The 22,834-nt window shown below is 43.0% G+C and overlaps 2 protein-coding genes across 8 annotated transcripts in view; one reads left to right on the top strand and one right to left on the bottom strand.

Moving 5' to 3' along the window:
• eps15l1a (epidermal growth factor receptor pathway substrate 15-like 1a) overlaps positions 1 to 13,159 on the top strand; it is a 42,833-nt gene extending 29,674 nt beyond the window's left edge. For 4 of the 7 annotated variants that reach the window (XM_035413724.1, XM_035413725.1, XM_035413723.1 and 1 more), the window contains 4 exons: positions 1,395 to 1,477; positions 2,711 to 2,801; positions 6,141 to 6,346; positions 10,476 to 13,159. In XM_035413724.1, coding sequence (XP_035269615.1) covers positions 1,395 to 1,477; positions 2,711 to 2,801; positions 6,141 to 6,346; positions 10,476 to 10,622 — 527 coding nt within the window. In that variant the 3' untranslated portion in view covers positions 10,623 to 13,159. Of the gene's footprint in view, positions 1 to 1,394; positions 1,478 to 2,710; positions 2,802 to 6,140; positions 6,347 to 9,068; positions 9,405 to 10,475 lie in introns of those variants that run through there. The other 3 variants (XM_035413726.1, XM_035413729.1, XM_035413728.1) reach the window with 3 other exon arrangements.
• A 5,081-nt stretch (positions 13,160 to 18,240) lies between these two features.
• Positions 18,241 to 21,031, bottom strand: klf2a (Kruppel-like factor 2a). Its single transcript, XM_035416321.1, has 3 exons — positions 20,616 to 21,031; positions 19,429 to 20,350; positions 18,241 to 19,216 (listed from the first exon to the last, which is right to left on the bottom strand). Exons 1-3 carry the CDS (start codon positions 20,691 to 20,693, stop codon positions 19,041 to 19,043), a joined length of 1,176 nt encoding a protein of 391 aa, XP_035272212.1. The 5' UTR covers positions 20,694 to 21,031; the 3' UTR covers positions 18,241 to 19,040.
• Positions 21,032 to 22,834: the final 1,803 nt, after the last annotated feature.

Here is a 22,834-nt window from a genome sequence, read left to right as displayed (position 1 = left end):
TTACGGTCACTCCTCCGGGGCCCGGTGTTTCCGTGGCGCGGGTCGAGGAGGTGTGAGAAGCAGAGATGGTGAGAAGCTGTGAGAAGCTGTGAGGAGGGTTCCCATGTGTGTGAGCTCTGCTCTCAGCTGCCTCTCAGGAACTTTCACATGTCAGCGTGAGAAAGTGAGAAGTCCCTGTCCCTTCTCTGAACAGAAGTGAATGCACTGTGGGTGTGTGTGTGTATGTGTGTGTGTGTTCACAGGGTTCGATTTGAATATCATTTTGTTACAAAAACCACATCAAAGGAATTTCTGTATAAAACAGAATGATTCTTTAAATTAAAATGAGTTGAAGTACATTAAAATAAAATTTTGTTCTTGAAACCATTATTAAAGAAATTTCTGTGGAACACAAAACACAAAAAAAAATTTTTTAATAAAGTATATTAAAAAGTAAATTCCTGAAGACCTTCAGGAGTTGCATGCATCTCGGAAAATGACTATTTTTAATGACTAGTTTTTTATTTTTTAAATGGGTGAAATAATTATTTTTTGAGAAACTAGAACAGCACTTTTTTTGGTTTTGGCTTAATGTTTTTATATGGTTTGTAAATTCTATATTTAGATGGCTTCTTACGTAGGTAACTACGTGCCGTCTATAAATAGGCACAGTGAAAACAAGCACTGCATTGTGGCCAGGCGAACTCAGAGATGGCCGCCCGTGGATGCAGTACCTGAAATACACCCTGAGCAATGGAATCTTTTAGTCAGTGGAGCTATTCTCAATCGCGTGTTTATTCTCCAGTATTACGCTGGAATACTTGTGTTTTTTCCAGGAAATTGCTTTGCTACGTAAGAAACACAGCGCTCCATGCAATGCTGAAATCCCTATCCTTGCCTGAACAGTAGGTTCGCTGTGAAGGTTAGCTTCTGGAGTTGAGCCTTGGGCTAACTTTTTTATTACTTGAATGACAGCTGAGTATAAATGTGTGAGCCACACTACGCAGAAGGCTTTATAAATGGACTACTTGATGGCTACATTCTTCACAATCATACTTTGTTATGGTCATTGATCTCCCCCCGCCCCCAAAGTGATGTCACATAAGCTAGTGTGTGTGAACACATTTTTGCAAAGAGCAGTTCTCCAGTGGAGGGATTCTGAAGCTAAAGGTCTTTCAAGCATTTAATTGGCTAATCAGTTGCACACAAACATTTTATGTTAGACCACAAAAGCCCTGTGCTTTCTGGGAGCCTGTGAAGTCATGGAAACCGGGATACGGGATAGTCAGGCCACACGCTTCTCATAGTACCTCCATTCTTTGGAAGGCATGAACAGCTCGGTATTGAGTTGGCGTGTTGTTTTAACAAGGCCGTGGTTGGTTTCCATGACCATGTCATGCTGGGCTGTTTTGCAGATCTCTTCGGAACACTAGACCCATTCGGAAGCAGCTCCTTTGGCAGCAACAGCGGATTTGCGGATTTCAGCCAAATGTCAAAGGTAAGATTCCACCCCCACCCCCCTAGGTAAAAAAACGAGGCATTTCACCTGTGGAAAAAACGCATCACACCGGAGCGCTTTACAGCAACCAGGTGCCCGTATGCTCTTAAAGAGGCACCATGCGGCTGACCTGCTCAGCCCTTCCGGGTACATTACATTACATTACAGGCATTTAGCAGACGCTCTTATCCAGAGCGACTTACACAACTTTTTACATTGTATCCATTTATACAGCTGGATATATACTGAAGCAATGCAGGTTAAGTACCTTGCTCAAGGGTACAACGGCAGTGTCCTTACCCGGGAATCGAACCTGCGACCTTTCGGTTACAAGCCCAGTTCCTTACCCACTGTGCTACACTCCGTCCGGTAGAGCAGTGTAGCGTGGTACTTGAGGAACTCGACTTGTAATCAGGAGATTTCAGGTTCATGTCTTTCACAGGGTGCTACTTTTGTCATCTCAGACAAGAAAGTTGTTCCAGACCCAGCTGTGTAAATGAGCACTGAGCGAAGTGCACGCTACACAATAGGGGCCCTACTTAGCAAGGAAGCCACACCCATTTCACGATTGCGCTTTTGTATTATTCAAAGGATTTCCCTTTGGGTACTCCTGAGGTGCTCAGTTGGGCAGGTTTGTGTTGGTTTCTCGGGTTACGGCTGCTTTAGTTCTTACCCAAAATACACCAGTTGGATACAGGCTACCAGTTTTGTCAGTTAGAAAAGTGTATCCTGTCATTAGCATTCCTTTTGGCAGTAGCTCTCCTGTAGTACTGTGTAGCCTATAGTGTAGTGTCGTACAGAGGAGGTGCGGGTGGGGCAGCAGCGGTTCGAGAGACACTTAGAAAAGCCTAATTCTGGGCCATGATAACTTGCTGACTTGTTAAAAGCAAGCTCTCCCTCCTCAGTGTGGACAGTGCTGGATTCCTACAGACGAATGAAAGGCTTGGGAACCTTACGTACCAGTCAGTTTATGGGTTCGTAGGCTTTTTGAAATGTGTTTTGCATGTACCAGGGTGAGGGCACTTTTTCTCACACTTTGGTTGTGTGGAGGTTCCCATCTCAGCACTGAGGATTTTTCACCTTTCATCTTGCCTGCGGTACTGGTGGTAACCCTCGACCCCAGAGCCCCGCCCGAGGTCGAGCGGCGGTGTGAAAGTCGCCGCGGCGGCGACGACACCGTGGCGGTTCCGTCCCTCTCATGTGGTCTGTCCGTGCCGCCTCTTGTGTGAACAGGGCTTTCCCGAGGACCCCTTCAACCGAAAGCAGGACACGCCGGCCCTGCCGCCCAAGAAGAGCGTCCCGCCCCGACCCAAACCTCCCAGCGGTAAGCGCCGTCCCGTGAGACCGGCTCCTTCTGCGGGAAAACCCCGCCTCGCCTCCCAAGCGCCCTTCCCAGGAGGTGCCATTTGCGTCCATCGCCCAAATACGCCATTAGAGTTTCTGTACATCAGCTAGTTTTGTGTGTGTGTGCGTGCGTGCGTGCGCGCGCGCGTGCATGCGTGTGTGTGTGTATGCGTCTGTGTTTTGAAAAATATATTTTGTGTGATGGCGAGTAGGCATATTTACGATCTCTTTACTGTGTGCTCAAACTCAAATACACATGCTTTGCTTTCAACATATTTTTGAGGACCTTGTTTTTGTGTGTATGTCAGTATGCATATTGTTCCTTAATTACAGCACATGATTTCTGAAAAACCATGTCTGACTAATCATAGTAGATTCTTCGCCAGACATTGTCATTTTCATGCGGTGCTCTGGCCGCATTTTCTCATCCCTGTAAATTGCAGCGTACACTGAAGTAGTATTTGCACTCTAGTAGTATGGCTCTGTGTAAACTGTGTCACATTTGTATTGTGTTTGTAGCGAAACGGCGAGGGCGGCAGAGTAAGTCCAGCTCCTCGGTCCTGCTGTGAGCTGGGAGTGAGCCGTTGGGTTCTAACATGGCGGCGCGGCCGTGTCTTCACGCGGCTTCCGTGCACGGGCGCCGGTGTGAAGCAGCACCTTGCCTGAGGACCTGTATGCGCACGCAGTGCACGGTAGATGCTGGCGGCGCACGCAGTGCGCAGCAGCAGCTGCTTAACCTTCCTTTTCTTGCCCTGCTGCCAGTAAAAGGGCGTGGAGGCACATTGTTGCTGTTCTCTGGCCTTCTTTGAAAGCTGTCAACAGGAAAGATGCATGGTTGTAGATAAGGTTGCATCATTTGCTTCAGAATAGTGCGATTTCACTGTGAGAACTTTGGCACGGTCAGCATATCTGCCACACTCACACAGTGTACTGGATTTTTGGTTAGTGCTGAGCCTTCAGTGCACTTTCTGACTTGAGTACACAGTACAGTTGTTTCAGTTGGACAGCTCTAGAGCTCTTACCATTTAATACGTTTAATACGGAAATGGCTCAAAGTTGAACTTGTTTGCGGGTGGGGAAGGTGTTTTTGAGTTAGAGCTGCGTTGTGGCTGCATGAGAGCACTTTGCTAAAGTGTAACGGAGTTGCAGCCTGCAGTTCTTTGAGATGGTTTCGTTTTTCACATTATAAGGATCTTAAAACCTGGCATGATTAATTTAAAGCAGACTAATGCGAATTAAACGAAAGCACACTTCAGTACCATAGCCCTTGATCACAAAAAGGAGATAGGAATGTTCTTAACTGAACCTTCTAATGCTGGTGTAACAATCACTACTGGTGATTGAAAGCTGTGGAGTTCTAGAACAGTGACTTAGAATTTTGGAGAGAAAAAAAACATTCCGAAAAAACCTGCTCTTCAAAGTGAGAGGAGGTGAAAGCCACATAGGGACCCTGAGCGGAGCTGTGCCTGCAGGGGCCTCTGCGCTCTGTCAGCGGGGAGCGCAGCGGTGGCGGTTTCCCTGATGACGGTCAGCGCTGGGGACTCGGGGCAGGAAGCCGCGCGCGTGCTGAATTGGGGGCAGCGGGAAGGCAGAGATGCTCCGCGCTTCTCTTCTCCTCCCGGGGATGCTGGTGCCCCCCCCCTCCCCCCCGCCCCTCCCCACTTCCTGTGGCACGCAGCGCGGTTTCTCTCTGCACTTCTCTTGACTCTCTGTTCGCTCTCTTCACCCCGGCGTTGCCCTGGCCACCTCGGTTTGTCAGCCTCTGCTTTTCTTTTCTAAACTTTTAACCCTGGGTGCCGGAGGAGCGAGCGCAGAAAAACAGGAAGGCAGGTTTTTTTCGGAGAAGAGGCAGAGCTGCGCGCGGGCGTGGGGCACACGCGCGCCCGCGGGGCGGTTGGTCAGCCGCGCAGCGCCACGCTGACGCGGGCAGGCCGCTCGCTGCGACCTCGCGGCACCGCTGGCCATTCTGCGCCGCTTCCCCAGTTAGCGCACACAAGTGAGCAGCGCTGTTTGAGTCATGGAAACTCAAACCACCTGCCAGCACGGAACATTGGCAGCACCGGGCTCAAGTATTCCCTCTGCGTTCCTTAATGCAGGCAGGAAAGAATAAAGCGTGCCCATTGTGCCCCTAAATAATCTAACGGCGAGGGCTTTGTTTTCCCTGCGCGATGGAGGTTATTTAAATGGGGTAGATGCGTTTGGCCGATAATCTAGGCTTCTCATCAGCTCTTTCCTCCTGCTTGCGCATGCTAGATAGAGGATGTGCTTTATGTAGATATTTTGGGCTTGGGTGGAGCCCATGGTTGCGGTGGCCCGCACTGTTTACCCGAAAGAGAGAAACTGATTGCCTCTGCCTGCGCCGCTGGGCTGTGAAACGCTAATCTGGTAAGAGCGTGTATAAATGACAGCCATGCTAGCAGTGCGGTTAGCACCTTATCAACGATAGGCTATCGGTGTGACTTTCCCACGGATACCTTGTGCCATCTCCTTGAAGTCTCTTTAATTTTTTTTCTTTAGAACATAAACATCACTATATTTTAAGATACCTAGGAAACTTATTTTTTTTATTTTCTCTGTGCGGTGCAATCTCCACTCATGGGCTGAAAACACTTCACTGTGGGAAAGATCACTCAGATGAACCCTTGACCTGCTTATAATAACAACAAAACCATCATTTAACCATGAAACACTTGGGGCCTCTCGTTATTAAAGCAAGTTTTCAAAGGCTGCAGTTAGAATGTAATATCAGTCCCCTGATGTGAACGTTACAAACATCTAGTGTTTTAAAATATTCTCCACACCTTACTGTTGCTGGTAAGCCAGACGTGGCTTCCTTGAATGTGGTGTTTGTTTTTTGTTTATTATTCCGTTTTAGCCTATCTTTGTCTTGTGCACCAGGCGGTTTGATTAGGGCGGAGCAGTTTCAGCAAGAGTTGGTTTGCTGGTTGGTTTGTTGCATTTCTGGTTTTGGTGCCTCATGGGAGTTGCAAGTGCTCGCTGTGACTTTGAAACCACCGCAAGCCACTCTGACAATGCCGGTCATGACACGGCTCTGTCTTTAGCCAGAGGTTACGGCCTGAGGAAAAGATGATAAAATAAACAAATAAAATTTGACTAGATAGACATATGCAGAAAAAATGTAACAAACTAAACCGATAGCCAGAAAAACTCTGGCTTATATATGTTAAGTATTTAAATTTCCTATCATTGCTTTGTGAAAATAGATTTTTAAACCTTTCCTCTATCGTGTGGAAGCTGGTTTATTCTATTAGCTTTTCTTTGAAAGGGAAATAATTGAGTGTATTTGTGGATTTTGTAGGTAAGAGCACTCCAGTGAACCTGGCTGGGCTGGGCGACTCGGCCAAGCCCAGCGATCCTTTCCAGCCGTTCGGCACAGACACCGGCGACCCCTTCCAGAGCAAAAAGGGATTCGGGGACCCCTTCAGCGGCAAAGACCCCTTCGCCCCTTCCTCCTCAAGTAAAGCCTCTAAAGACTCTTCCTTGGGTTTTGCAGACTTCAGCTCTGTAAGTTGAGTTCAGTGATACTCTCTCTGTCCAGTCCACCCCTTTTTTGCTTTCTGCTTACAGTTAATCGTGACTTTTTTTACTGAGAGACGGACGGCAGATCGCACCACCGGCTTCTGTACCTCTTTGCTGCGCCTCATTCTGGCCACTCCCATGCTCCAGACATTGCTGTTAATGAATTACCCATGATTCCTCTCGACGCATTGAGCACACTGAAAAAATAATACAAAAATGTAGCCAAACATCAGCCTGGGCGGACCATTGTTGGGAAGTTCAGCCACATACTTTTTCTTGCTGCCTGTCAGGTAGCTGCTTGTGGTCTGATGAATAGTAGCCTGTTCAGTACAGGAGGGGACCGTTATGAGCTAACAGCTCGACATTTTAAACCGGATCTTCTTAAAGGGCGACATAAGTGCTCATAAGAACAATGGAAGTGCAGTTTATTACGAGAACACTGCAGAATGACTTTCTGTGATTTCTTTCAGATGTGACTGCATTTTGAAAGGCTCAGTCCAACATCCAGTGCTAGAATTCAATAGCCTGGCTGTAATTGGTGTGTTTAAGATACATTTGCAGTTGTGGAAATAAAAAAGCAATAGTCTATATCCCCCTATGTTTCGCTCAAAGCTGTAATGTTTAACTAGATCCTAAAGCAGGTTCGGCTCAATCTGGTATTAATTTTTGTTAATGGAAGCTAAATTAAGATCATTTTGCTCCATTGACGGTGCGAGAATGGGATTTGGGCAATCGCTGAAGCATTTTCCAGCAATTAGTGGGTGCTTACGGGACAGTGTCAAACAAGCCTGGCTGCTCCTATGGGCCTCATCTCCAAACCACACGGGCAGCGTCTACCCGCTCATTTTCTGTAAGATTTCTCAGGTTCTCAGATTAGCACTGAGGACCTGGTCTGACTCTCTCAAACTGTTACTGTCAGTTCAGCTGAGTCACTGTGTCTTTTCATTTTTAGAGCTAACGCGACTGTGGGAAAGGGAAACTCAAAAAAAAGGGTTTCCCCTTAGTCCCTCGCCAAGCGATGATTTAAGTATCGTCCCTAGCTGCATAGGTAGCAGCACCTGTCTTCAGAGGCACTGAACCTGAGTGTAAATCCTCTGGCATGTTTGTACAAAGGGAGCGCTAAATTCCCTCCTCTCTCAGCCTGCCCCCCCCGCCCCCCCCAACCAGCACTGTCTCTGAAGAGCTGGTTTGGGCCACACCTGCTGGATGCAGGCTAAATTGCGTTTAGATCACCGGAAGGATTGAGTTGGGGCTGGGGGGCGGGGGGGCGGGGGGGGGGGGGGGCGGGACTGCTATCTCTGTGGGTTTGGAGAGAGAGCTCAAAGCCGACGGCCTGGCGACTTGTTTACATTGGTAGCAGCAGTATCACTACTCAGCTCTCAGTCCTGGGTTTACAGAGCATGTCATTGGTGTGCGTTCCGGTGTCATTAAAAAGCACAGCCCTTCACACACCCCCTCCCCCGCTCCTCCTGTCGTGTCCCGTACGGCCGCCCCCCTCCGTTTCCTCTGTCTTGCTCCTGTGGTGTTGGGGATGGTGTGCGGGGCACGGGTCTTGCTTTACTGTTACTGAACTCTGGCTTTAACGCTGGTCAGGAAGGACGGAAGGTTCCACCGACTGTCAGTTTGGTCAAAAAAAGATAGAAGACTTTACTGAGGTGGTTCAGTTTCTTTTGGTTTAAAAGGTACAGTAATGTACTGAAAACTTTAAAAAAATTAGTGCTTGTTTTAGTTTCACCCTTGAAGACAATTTGAGTAAAGGAAAGCTCTGTTTTATTTTTTTTGTTTTAAGCTTTGTATTCCACACTGTTGTGGACTCCTGTCCAAGTCCAGAACTAAGCCCTGTCTTCATCACTCTGCTAGGTTTTATTAACCTTTTTTTTGTTCACACTTGGAGGGGTGTTGGGTGGATGTGGGCATGGTTTAGATAAATGCTAATTGCTAGTGCATGTATGCAGCCCGTTGGATTTATTTTTGTTTTTTATCAGAGCTCTCCTTTAACACTAGAATTGAGTTAATATGTACTAATGTTTGGAATTATTTACAAATTTAAAAAAATATTTTTGATTTGTCGCTTAACTGAAAGGGATATCAAGAAGTGTTGATGAGTGTGTGGAAAATGGTGGTCACCAAAACCCTCCTTTTCCTCAAACTTTGGATTGGGTGGAGAAGAGAATAAACACACCGTCATTTATAGAACTCGTACGTGACCGCGTCCTGGCATCGTCTCAGTCTTTACGTGCGCCGACACTGAGCGCAAGGTCTGCTTGTGACAGTGAAGAACGTTCCAGAACCTCCCGGAAGCTCACTCCCGCGTACTCCAGAACGGTTAAGCAAATCCCTCCCATTTAGTGCGGGTGGATCTGTCCTGCATGCACGGTGGACGTGTCTGTGCCCTCTATGTGTGGTGTCCCCCTAGAGACGTGTGGACACCTTGTCTCCACTTCTCCATGTGGCAACATTTTCCATTCATTTCCATTCATGCATGTTACCATATCCTTTCGTCACTGTGATTTTGCCCGTTCTGTTTTCCGTTTCATTTGTGACAAAAAGTCACCCTGCTTTGGCCATTTGTTCATTCCTGCGTGTGGTGTATTTATATTATCCTTGATGTTCTCCAGTGTTACATAGCTGATTTGTGGGGGTTCTGGCGATAGTACTTTTTATTTCCTTTTTTTTTGTTTTGGATTATAATTTGTTTTTCTCACAGGAACAGCACACATTAAGGTAAGATTGTTTAATGTTAAAGTCAAATTAAATCCTGCCTTTGTGTGCAAACATGGAGGTCCTATGTACTTTCTTGGCCACTCAGTACACATTGTTCCCCAACTTTCAGACCAAAGCTTTATTTTAACTGTCTGCTGGGATACATCAGACAGGTCCCCTGTTTATGAATGTTTTTTTAAATAAAATGCTCACGCCATGTTTTGGGCACTGTAGCATGTTTATCCTTGCTAAAACTAAAACTTTGGTACATAGTTCTGATATGGTTGCACCAAGTGTAACGGCTTCACCATTAAATAAATTGCTCTTAATATTGAATGTCTTCAGGGTTGATTTGTCATTATTTGTGGGACAATTTTTAGAAAATGTAAGCAAAATGATGCAATTGATTTTTGTTGGTGTTTCTGTCAGATGAAACGTTCTACTCAATGAGGTCTGATCTCTTGTATGTGTGCTCATAAAATCTATGTCTAATCTATGCTCATGAAATTATGAGCTGCAAATGGGGTCCTTGTTTTTTTTTGTATGCACGTGTCAATACCTACTAATTTAACTCTCACTTAAGAGCGTCTAACGAGTTCCTCTTTCTCCTAATTTGTTTTCAATTTCTGTCAAATATTTTAATCAGAAGCAAAGTCAATTTAGCTGTACATGTTTAATATCAAGAGTTTCTATATTATATACAGCTGATTGAAAGTAATTTATTGATTTTATTTTGCCCCTTTCTTTGGGTTTTTTTGGTGTTTGGTTTTATGTAAACAAGAAAGATAATTTGGATTTGTTTTTACAGTCCTCATAAATGTCCTTTGTCCTTGTTTAAAGTAGGATGTGTAGTGTCATTCCTTATGAAAGTGTAAAATCTCTTCTGCATTCTCTTTAACATTCACACGGGAAATAATTCATTTAAACTTTGGGCTTCCTCAAGCCATTTTTGCCTTCTGTACCAGACAGGATTTAACGCTAGGTCCAAGGTGGCACTTTGTACTTGTGAGATGCCTGCCGAATATAAACGCCATAATAACAATGTGAATATGTGCCGTAGATGTAGTTTATTTAGATCTCCATTAGCTGCTGTTAGAACAGTAGCTACTCTTCCTGGAGTCCACCTAAGCACATTACAAATGCTCTTAGAATTCTTTGTAATGCTGTGGTTCAGGTGGTAGCAAAAAAGAAAGGATGCATTGCACTTATTGAAAGCAGCTGGAGCATCATTAGCCCTAACGCCACCGTTAGCCTTACGGTTGTGCCAGCAGGTGCTGTGGGTACTGTGTAGGACAGTGGCACAGTGCTCAGCCTGGCAGGGGGCGGGGTCAGCGTGCTCTGGCAGGGGGGTGTGGGGTTCTGTGCATTCGCCCGCGGCGGCCTCCGTAAAGCGTGGGTCTCTCTCCCCCAGTTTGGAAATGAGGCACAGCAGCTAGAGTGGGCCAAGCGGGAGAGCGAGAGGGCGGAGAGGGACCGGCTCAAGAGGCTCCGGCAGCAGGAGCAGGAGGACCTGGAGCTGGCCATCGCCCTCAGCAAGGCCGAGATGTCCAACGCGTGACCGCTCCCCCCCCCGCCACCGCCGTCGCGGGACTGTTCATATGTATCCATTTTCAAACGAAGCCGCACTCCCCTGTGCCCCCCCCCCCCCTCCCATTTTATTTTATTTCATGTATAGGAGAGAGAGAGGAATCTGTGGTTTGTCAATGAAGTTATTAACTGTACATGCACTGTATAAACTGTACTATAGGGGCTGACTGATGTATTATTTAATGAATTTGTGTGTCAGAAACCAGCGGAGGACGTGTCTACAGGCAGTAGGTGAGGTAGAGAATGCTTTTTCGGGCATGCCGAGGGGCTAAAGGAGAAAAAGAAAAATCTTTGTACGCTTTGCTTGTTCAGAGCCATCGTCGTGCAGATGAACCGTTTCTGGAGGGTTCTGGAAGGTTGTGTGTGACACGCAGAGTAGCATGTGGTTTCCCACACAGATTCGAGGTACTCCGGTATGTTTAACGAACAAAAGGAAACGGACCTGGGCGAACAGACGATTTTTCGAGCGTTTTAACGTTTTAAAGCTAAACACTGTTTTTCCTTTATTTTAGCTTGAAAATCGTATATTCTTTTTAGAAAGTATCATTTTTTTAATACAGAGGAGAAAGTTTACATTTTTATATATATATTTTCCATGTCAAGTTGGTGGTCCCAGTCTGACAGGCTAACATACTTACGACAAGCACAAGCTGCGGACTCTTATGATTTTGAGTACGTCCCTCAGATGTTACACACTTTGCTCTTAATAATCACATTGAGTAGCTGCATTTGAATATTGAGTTCTAAACGTTTACCGACTGCACTGTAGATCTGTGTTTCCTGTAAACCGTTATTGTTTGAAACTGTTTGCAGATTTATTGAAGGGTTTTTTTTTTTTTTTTCCTTTTGTCAATTAACCGCGTGCACCCAGATCCCATTTCATTGGCCAGCTCGATTTGTGCGTCACTCAAAGTTGTAGCGAATGGTACTGCTTCGCACATCGAGGGCTGTGGTTTCCATTCGTGTTGCCATTTAACCTGGGTTGAAACTTTTAATTTGATGGAAGGTAGAAATTTGCAAAGGTGATTTCCTTTAAAACATTGAAGAGTGAAATTTAGATGTTTGCCCCAGTGTTATGTGTCATGGTTTTTTCCCGCTATACCTTTTCTGATTGTGGCCAGGTAGTATGTTGACCCTAAAAATATATATCTGACCATTGTGTACCCGCCCATGCATTTTACATGCTGTTCAAATAAGAAAAGAGAAATATTGCAGCTTTCCTGAGCCATGTGTGATCTAGTGAAATTGTAGATTTAAAAAAATAATAAAAAAATGTTTTAACACCTGAGTTTCAGAAGGGGGGGGGGGTCTATTTTTCTCTGATGTATGAATAGCACAGCATAATTTCGGTGTGCTGCTTTGGTGTAATGGTGGCCCACAATCTCTTCCCGCTGTTTTTGGTTACATAACTGGGTTTTTCCGATTGCTGTCAAAACTAAAAGATAATAAATGACATGTGCAGGTACTCCTACCATTCCCCCCCCCCAGCATTTGTACATAACTACGTTTACCTGTGGTCTGCTCCTCTCCTGTGGCCTGTTGTTAATATCTGCTTGTGGTGTTTTAATCACAAGAGGATGCCTACAGTACCGAACGCCGGCATAGCCCCTCTGTGCTCTCAGTCAGTGAATACCCAGAGCTGCAGCTATAGATTCACAGGCCCAGGACAAAATACATTGGAAGTCCCCCCCCCCCCCCCCCCCCCCAATGTGTCCTAGTGGCCCCCTCATATCTGCAGCCCTGCTTCTGCCCCTCCTGGTCTGACCCTGCCTTAAAGTCTGAAGGGCCCCTGGGTCAGAAAAGGGGGGACCCTACGCTCAGATGGCACTGTGTCATGTCCCTGTGTTGCCCCTCTCCCGGTTTCAGAACACGGAGAGGCAGTTTGGGTTTCGGTTGTTGCAACACCCCCCCCCCCCCCCATAACAAACTGTTATGAGTTTCCTGCAGATATGACTTTTTCCTCTTTCGTTTTTGGTACTTCCATTGTGCAATAGTTGTTTTAAGGTGTATGCGTTGAAGGATAGCTGCAGAACTTAGCGTAGTTACATTTTTTAAATTATAATTTCACTTTTAAACTCCCCCTCCAGCCTCCCACCACCATACATTTTTTAATTTCTTTGACTGTTTACGTTGACGTTCGTTGAGAGGTTTATTTCTTCCAAACGCACAATGTTTATCCTTGTTACTTTGTTCTGAGCTTTGTTCAGGGGGTTCGACTGCAGGTGAAATCTGAAGCTTACTGCATTCCTCTCCCCTCTCTCACCTTAGGCCTCCCCTCTAGTCCAGAACAAACAGCAAATAAACGTGTCATACCGCAACGCATAAGGTGTATACAGATTGTGTATATTTTACGTGTTATATTTGTCCTTATAAAAAGTGGGAAATAAAAACAGATGTGTAACTTAACTTTTCAAATGATTATAATAATTAAAAGCTTGGGTTTCTTTAGAATTTTAATCCTCTGTACATGGTTATTGTTTAATATAATAAAAGCAAGGTGACATTTTGGGTTTTCTCATCTGTCTAGTTTGTTACTGTGGAACTCTTCTAGATTTTTGGTGTCCCTTCACTTAGAAATGGCGAGTCTGCAATTGGAGGTTGAAATCCTGCTGTATCACAGCCTAGAAAATGACATGCATCCATGTTTGGCTCTGGAACTGCTTAGTTCTGTTGTACTGATGTGTTGCAGAGCTTGTGGATATAAAGAACAGTGTATGATAAGTCATCATAAAAGGTTTTTTTGGCCTGTTGTTTTCAATATTTCATGCCTTTGTAAAGTGATTATACTGTGAGTGGGTGGACCGTTACTGCTGAGCTAATTTAACTGGTTTCCTGTAGCAGATTGCACAATATGCATGTATCTAGAGTAGATTTTTTTTTATATCCAGAAAGAGACCATTGTCATGACAGTTCAAATTATGTGTTACAGTAATCATTTCACATTGGTCAGCAAAAAAGGCAAAAGCAAAGCGACAAAAATGATTCATTAAATGAAGATACTGTTCACACTGAGGTGAGTAGAAGTTCACATTGACCCTTCATTTAGAGTCCAGCTGCCCACAAACTTGTGAGCACGGTCTTGCCTCAAACAAGACGCGCATTGATCACCACCCATGCGCGACACCAGCCAAAAGACCAGACCAGACCAGGAAATGTGCTGTGGATAGCAGCAGTCTATATTACAAGGATGCAGCTGCAAGTGAAAAAATAATAATTTTGAGTCAACAGACCTCATCTCTTAACGTGCTGCATGAAACCAGAGCAATCCCGCGTTCAGAATGTTAATTGTCCCCGTCTGAAATAACAGGAAATTCCTAGGTAAGTTTATATTTACCTTATGTTAATATTAGTGCAGAAATGAAATGGCCATCGTTGGTGAAGGGAGAATATGGGTCAGAGAGACGTGCAGCTATGTTGATCTCACAAATTGGGCCTTTAATGTCAATTTTTCAATGTGTGCACATTTTCCCACAGTCTTCTTATTAAAGGGAATAAGGTGTCTGAACTTTGCCGCCATTGCCAAGCGAACAAATAAACGAACAGATACTTTCAGTGTTTCAAAACACGGGTTATCTTTCCAGCCGCGCGGGTGTCGCCGTACCGCGCACTGACTCCGCAGTGTTTTCATCCAGCGGCTCATTCCGCTGCGCCCTTTTCCAAATTCCTGGTAAGGATAGGATATCTCGTCTAAACACGAAACTCCACAGGGGCTTCAGGCTGTTCCCTTTAAGCAACCTGTCGGGCGGAGTGGAGGGACGTGCTCTCTACACGTGTGTACACAGTGATCCAGGAGAGGAGGTCGTATCTGTCACTGTCTAAGGTAACGCTATCATCTGCACAAGCTTGTGGCCTCTCACGCAAAAAAAAAAACAAAACTTTGCGACCGGGGGAGGCGGCACATGCTTTTTTGTTCCAAAACTGGTCACAAAAGCACTAGTGAAAAAACATCATTTATAACCAATATGCCATGCGTAATATGCAAGATATCTTGTCCTGAAGAACGCTCAACTGGGTGAACTGGGCTTTGTGTATTTAATCGGCTGTGCGAGGGAGTGGACCATTATGCTGATTAATACTACTCCTGGGATACTGTGGTACTGATGATGAATGGCTGTTTTCCAAAAGTACTGTCAAAATAAGAAAGCTGGATATATTCATCCAGATGGACCTCTCTTTCTGAGCCTGTTGGGTGGAAAGATCAAATTTTCTGTGTGCCAGTTTATTGAACCAGATTTGAAAGGCTTTTTTTGAAAGCCTGTGTTGTTCTGTTCCAGGATCAATCCAGTAGATGGCATGCTCATTCCATGGGATTCCGTCTGCACCAGACAAAAAGATGCATGACCTCTTGTGCCTAGGTGTAGGTACATGTTGACTTCATATCAGGCTCTTGGGTCTGATCAGGCCAAGTCCGATGTCTGTAAAGACGGAATGATTTTAATTTGTATGCAGAATTTGCTGGGCAGTTTGCTCTGAAGTTATCTGAAATTCCCAAGGATTTTTATTGTGTGTTTGTTTTGGGGTAGAACGTAATATACCCAACACATCTGCACTTGAAAAAAGAATGAAAAAATCAGAAATACCATTATATCATAGCCATGTTTCTAACATATTTCAGGTCAAATAGATTCTCTCCCCAGTATTATTATTTGACATACACATTATGCACATAATTTTGTCTTTGAGAGGGAAGAGTAAATGTTATTAAATTATGCTGACTGGCATTGGGACGAGGAGAAGATGGTATAGGTCTGAAATGTGAGTATTAACCCTTTAATGTGTAAGATCACAAATATGTCATGAACATTCTAATGTTGATGTAACCATCACTACTGGTAATTGAAAGCAGTAGAGTTCTGTAACACTGACTTAACATTGAAAAAACTTTCCAAAAAACCTACTCTTCAAAGGGTTAATTCCTGTGTGCTGCAGTTTGTATGGTTTATGATACCGCTGTGATTGACATCTACAGTCAACATACGCAACCCCTTTGATCTTCTTTTCATTTATTCTGACTCAATTTGCTGTCTTCCGCTTTGAGGAATTCCATATAAAACTTTTACATGCTTTGTCCAAGTTGACATTACAGCACTTAACCCCTAAGGGAGGAGGGGAAAAAAGCCATTATCTCCAGGTTTGCGGTTTTTGAGTAACAAAGTTGAGTCTATTATCAAGGCTCTCCCTGTTCTTGCTTTGTGGTCCCCGGAGAGCTGAGCTTCTCCCGGAACGGAAGCCCAGATAATGCAGATTTGGGGAGTGAAAGAATTCATATCAAAACTGAACGCTGAAAGTTTGATTACTCCATTACAAGATCGGCCCTTTTGTTGTGTGAGCGTGTGCACACAAATTGGTTTGGTGCCCGATATTAGGTGTTTGCTTTGGACACCAGGGCATTTACATGCCTTGCAAAGCCCACAAAAATACCTTTGTACGTTGATGAAATATAGTTATTTGGACAGGTACAGTGAAGTAATTGAGGCTGGGGAGGACGGTGTGGAAAGGCTTAGCACTGGGGTGGGCTGCAGCCGTATTGTAGAGCATTGTGATCGAAAACAAAGTGCATTATGCTGAAGTGTAAATTAAAACTTGTCTGTCTAAGCATACTGTGGAAAGTTTCTTACAACCTACTTTCATTTGAATAAAGTAAAACTACCTTTCATGTCTTACGGTTCTAAAAAGGATCTTGCCTTCTATCTTCCTATGTGAGGTTTCTGCTTCCTGTGGCACAGAGCCAATTTAACTTTGGCTTTGTATAGAGAGGTGTTACAAAAATAATCCTTTAGGGTATCTGACGCTGTCCTTCTCAATGCATACTAACAAAGCATGGAAAGCTTTCCGACGATTCACAGAGAAATAACACACAGTTAGGGAGACAAATCTAAAATTATTAAACTTGTTTTAGACTTCTGGAAAAGAAAGCAAATTTGCACTTTAGCATATTGTTAATGAAAATAAATAAATTTATGTAATTAGAATGAATAATCTTTTGCTGTAGATGCAAGTTGTAAGGAACAAAACAAAATGTTACCAGTGGGGAGCAGTACATTCCTTTAAGAAATTCCTTTAACAACATTTGCATAAGCAAAGCAATGTGTAAGGCAAGTCTCCGTGCTCTTAGGAGAGCTGCCGTTCTTTCTATAGTCATAAATACAGTGAGTGCACAGTTTTTGACCTGTAAGTCACGGTTCACGTCCTCAACACTTGCTAGTAAAAGTTGTTATTATTATAGTAAGACAAAAAAAGTGAAATGAGAACGTTTGATTTTTCACATGACTGATTGTGCTATAAATAGCTGATATTTATTTCCTTATTTTTCATAAAAAGAGATGGTGAACACGATAAGCGAATGATGGTACTGTTTGTTCCAAGCTATTAAGATGTCCCTTGGGCTCAGACTGCCTGTTTTCACACACAAAGCTAAATGGAATAATTAGACACACAACACAGTGAAAAGTCGTTTCTTCTCAAGGCGCTGCCACTGTATTGTGAGGAAATACACTCGAGACCCAAATGCACTGACAAAGGTGTCCCTTATTAAGAGATCGTACTGGGACAATGCTTTGCTAGATCTGCATTTTTGTGTCATTTTGACTATGAATGTATCAGTGGTTTGCTCACAGGCAGGATCAAAGTCAATCAAAAGCTCAGTAGCTAGCTATGATGGAAAAAAATGGCATTTTTAAAAACGTTTTATATATCACTATGTTACAGTTAGTCGTGCCTGGGTTTGCTCATAATTACCGAACAGATGTATGAACACACTTTGACATGTGTCCGTTTCATTTAAATTTGGATTGATTGTTTGCTTTACCTTTCAATCTCCTGCATTTAGCTCTGCAGAGTGAATTTAACTCATACCCACGTTTTAAAATGGGCTCATTAAAACTTACTGTGAAAATGAGGTTTTGCTGAAACCCTTAGTGCCACCCACAAAACCCCCCCTTCCTCCCCACTCATGTAAATGGGGAACGTAGAAAATTAATTCAGCCATCAATCCTTTTTTTTTAGGATAAAGCACATCACTCAGTAAAATTTTAAATCCTCTCATTTTGTCACCCCCTCTATTACCTCTCTCCTTAACCAAACTTCCCATTATTGTCTCATACAGTGTTTTCTTTTGGAAGTAGGGTTCTTCTTTACTGTAGTGATGTGCCCCCATGTCCAGACATATCTATATTCAGTCCCTATAATTATGTAAATGTAATGTTTATATTTAAAGGCAGGAGCCACAGGCTACTGGCAGTTTTCCTCTTGCAGCTGGAAAACATTATACTTTAAATAATAATGCTAAGTCCACAAGCTTGATCTGGTCTTTGAAATGGCAACTTTTAGCCTTATCAACAAGGAAACTTAAGGCCCAGGGTTTTCTATGGCTTAGAATAGCCTAATGCTGAATGTTTTCTGTGTGTGGCTAAAATACAGAGAGCACTTGTCCAATGTGCATCAAAGTGACCCATAATACAGAACTGACTGCAACAGTGTGGCAGGGTTTACATTTTGGTGGCTTTCATTATAAGCAAAACAAGTCAGGTAAAAAAAAAAGTATATATAATAAAAACATCAATGTAAAAATGTGAAACTGGAGCCAAACATATCATTCAATTTAGTTTAATATGTACATTAAAATACATATTTACATTATACAACATATGTACACGTCATAATATAATTTTTGGTTTTAAAACAGTTTCAATACACAAGACATCTAGCCCTGTATCAATAGTGTAACTTGAAACTAGCTAAAACAGTTTTGTATATTCACCTTTAAGACACTGTTTTTGTATGGCAAAACCTATTTCAATAGATTCACCTGACCCTGACTTCATATCATATTCAATACATAAAAACATATGCTGAACATTCAATCCATGCCTCTTTGGGCAGAAAGGCAGTTTTAAGTACAAAACATTGTCTTTAAAGCTTAAACTCATGTGCTGTTTACAATTTTACCAAATATAAACCTGTCAATTTTTAGCCCATAGACAATATGGCATTCATAAGATACATGTGTGGATTAGAAAGGCACTATTGTGAAAAATAAAATACATCATTTTAAGCAATGCTCATTAGATGTTTAATGTCTTGTTCCAGTTGCGTCATATGCGTGAGGGCCAGCCTGGCAGTTGCTGTGTTTGCCCCAAAACAAACACTCTGTAATGCTATTCAGAAGCCTTTTACAAAATATCTTTGTCAAAACCAAAGTAGTACCAGCTACGTTATTTTAAAAATATTGATATATAAAAGTATCAAGTCAAATCGTATTTTTTGTCTTTACCTGCTTTAAAAAAAAACATTTAAATAGAAGCAATAATAACAATAATATATTTAAGAAAACATCTTCCGAGATTTTCTTTTTGTTTTGGTTGCATAGTCCATAGTCGTATGTGTGTCCTCACATGTGTCGCTTCATATGAAGAGCCAGGTGGTCAGACCTGGAGAAGGCGCGCTCGCACAGGTGGCACTGGAATGGACGATGACCAGTGTGCTTGCGGAAGTGGCGGGTCAATTCGTCGGACCTTGCGAACTTCCAACCACAACCTTCCCAGCTGCAATGGTAAGGCTTCTCACCTACATTTAAAAAAGACAAATAAATCATTAGTTCTCCTGTTTGTCATTATGTCTGCTTATGTCTAAAGCGCGTCGTAACCTACATGTTACTTGTAGCCTATCGATTATACGAAATTAAACGACACCCACAATGACTTATCGTTAAATAGTAATAATAATAATAATAATAATAATAATAATAAACTTAAATAATGGTATAGAGCGCTTCTTACCCGTGTGCGTACGGTGGTGCGCTTTTAAGTGCGAACTCTTCGTGTATGTTTTGCCGCATCCCGCGAAAGTGCAGGTGTGCGTAGCCGTCCGCTTCCTTGGCCAGGACCGGCGACCTCTCTTCGGCTTGTTGTCCAGCATCTCCAGCGGAGAAGACGGTGGTGTGAGCAGTACTCTCTGTGTCGTAGGCTGCATACCAAGTCCATCTTCGTATAAACCAAACTGGTGCGCGCTCTGGTAAGGGAGCTGCATCTGAGAGGGCGGAGGTGGGTGAGGATGGGGGAATCCCGCGGCGGAGTGATAATTCTGCGGGAACGCCATGGAGCGACACATCTGAGACTGGCAGTCGGAACTCATGAGGTCGTCTGGGCTGAGCGGCGGTGTCATGTTCCCCGCTGCCTGCGGGGAATTCGCAAGCCTTGGCTGCTCGAAAGACATCATGCAGGAAACGTTGCCCTCCTGTTTGATTTTTGGGCAACTCTGAGGAACCATGCCCATTACTGGTCCATAACTGTCCATGGGTGATTCGACTTTGACGCTGTCTACAAAGTCCTGACTTGTGAAAGCCGAAGAGCTCACGTGGAATCTCCCCTGGATGTTATTGGACATGCAGTAACCGTTGTCAAGTTCTGCTCTCAGCAGCTCTGCCATGAGACTGGTGCTGTACGGCGGAGGTGGATTGTTCTGTTCGGGCACCGAATACGTAGTCGGGGGCATAGTCGACTGGTACATGTTGCTTTGCTCCGAAGACCTGTACTCCCCTCCTATTCCGTGCGCTGTAATGATTTCCGAGCCGGTGGTGTTAGCAAGAATAAACTCCAGATCTAGATAATTGCCGAGATCCTCGTCGTCCTTTCTGCCGGAGCAGTTATCAAGCACGGAGCAGCTGGAATGCACGGACTTGTCCATTTCGTTTTTCCACCTCTATAAACAAATACAAAGATAACATGTTAGAAAACAATGACAGTAATTAATCAAATTCTGCTACCACATTACGCTAAATTGTACGAGCATGTGTGCCTTTGAGAGATGGTCTGTCGGACAGTTAAGCAATGCACCAATTAGCCTAAATAAAATGGAAATATTTAGTCTAACGAAAGAACTGAAACAAAGAAATAACAATATAAACATTAGTCCCATTCACCAAAACCAGCAACGAAAACAAGAAAGTTTCGAAAAATGTACTTACGTGTTCCCAACTTTTCTCATTTTGGTTCGCGAACGTAGAAATCGATGGTAAAATGGTCCCGCTTAAGGCCATTTCCATACGTTGTCAGGGCAAATGATTATCTCCTTTCGTTAAAACTGTTCTGATCTTTTCAAATATAATTGTATATTCGGCGTACGTCGAGACCTCCTTACTCCTAGCGAGAAACTCTCAAGTACTAAAGCTAAGGGTTCTCTTCTCTTATGTTTCTCTTCTAGTGTTTCAAAGTCATGTGCAAGTTTGATTGGTAGGAGATCCAACCTTATAAATATTGTAGCTGAAAGGCTTGACCAATTGTAGAAGCGGAGGAAATACGTCCAGGATACCACCACTCGTCCCTAAATTTAGCCCTGGTATATAAAGGGCTTCTTAATGCAGTTCTCTGTGCTCTCGCTTGTACACTCACCCGGGCTTCTTAAAGCGTTGGAACTTAGAGGCTCAAGCCAGCAGCAATTAAAATAGATGACGCGTTGAACCACCCCTTTTAGAAAAAAATCTGCCAAGCACACGCACGCACACTCACACACACTCAGAAAGAGAGAGAGTGAGAGAGGCTACATAGGACAAGTTTTAACAAGACTTTCAATATAGATCAAGGGAGTATATAGAGAAAATAAACCATGTTTTATTTCGTCTGTACAAAGTAATATGCGCTGTATATTAATTCATATAATAGTAGCTTACAAATCCGACGGAGAAACATGAAAAATCTAACCGCACTCCGTTTTTAATTGCAGTGATTATGGGGCTATTCTAATTGTTATCTCTACACGAATAGGTTATGATGATCATACAGCCACTTAGGCATAGTTAACGTGGGTAGCCTATACACGCTGGGAATGCTTACAATTGTAACATATAATGATTACAACATATAATAATAAATATATAATAATATAATTTGCAACGTCGATTGTCACGGTAGAAACGTATGGCTGTCGGCCAATGACAGTTTTCTTTACGTCAAAGATGTATGGAATTTACAACAGAAGTAGGCTAATGTTTTGACTGAAAGGCATTTGGTAACTAAGGAACTTATTTATTATTAAGTGAATACCGAACACAACGATATTTTTGTAACGTCAGCAATAGTAAAAAAAAAATTACAGAAATGTTATGTGCAGTAATGTTCTGCAAAAAATCACTTAACCTGAAGAAAGATAGATATAGTTACTGCAAAATGTTTTTGATTAGGCAGACTGTTTCAATGACCACCAGTAAGTTAAAATAAATTAAATAAATCGGAAACAACAATGCTGTTATGATTTGCAGCAGTTTATTTTGTCTTTGTTGTGTCAGGGTGAAGCCATTGTAACAACGTTATGTAGGAATGTCAAAATGTAAAAACAGGACTAACCATTTAAAACTCGTTCTTCTTGAGATGCAACCACTTTTCATTGATTCTATACGCATTATAAAAACCATTGACTGCGCACAGCAGGCTTTTCAAAACCTTGCAGCCACCAGGCGCCAGGTAGGCCTAATGTATCTTGACATACAGGGTGCTTCAAACGCGGTCCAGAGCACGTGCTATAGAAGTATTTAACTTCTGTTTTGAGTCCACATTCATGTGCAAATCGCAACGCGGAATAAAGAGGTTTCTCTAATTGTCCAACGCATTCATATTGGTTTCAGGGCAATAGATTTAAAACGTTTCGTAGAGAGGTCGCAGGACTGGGAAATTCACAGATGTAGTGGAGCAGTTCTGGATAAGTTTTTATAATAGCTTCACACATAGACCTATTAGGGAATGAATACACGAGTCCTGAAATGATGGGAGTAACAGACTACTATTGGACACATTTGACATAATTTGACAATGCCTTTTAAATAACTTCAGTGAATGTGTAAATATTTTAATTTAAAATGTCCTATTTTTTAGTTTTAAAAGCATAGATTATTAAATTATTTCAAAGGAAAGCATTTTTAAAGAATAATTCAAATTTACTTTTTAACTGTATTTACACAACAACCATGCTGCCCTATTACACATGTCAGAAGCATAGTTACGTTGTGAAAGTGTTTTGTTTAACAGGCCCCATCCTTATCGTTTATGACACAACCTCATTCAGTCTCAGTGTTGTTCCCAAGAAATGTTTATTTTTAAGTACTGTAACAGTCAGAACCAATCTGTAAATGTCATTTAAGTCAGTTCTATATGTCATTTCATTAAAATCAGAAGTGATGTAATGATGAATGCA

Source organism: Anguilla anguilla, chromosome 4 (assembly GCF_013347855.1).
Source record: "Anguilla anguilla isolate fAngAng1 chromosome 4, fAngAng1.pri, whole genome shotgun sequence".
Classification (NCBI taxonomy): domain Eukaryota; kingdom Metazoa; phylum Chordata; class Actinopteri; order Anguilliformes; family Anguillidae; genus Anguilla; species Anguilla anguilla.
Note: the sequence above shows the minus strand (reverse complement) of the source record. Positions and strands in the feature narration are given on the sequence as shown.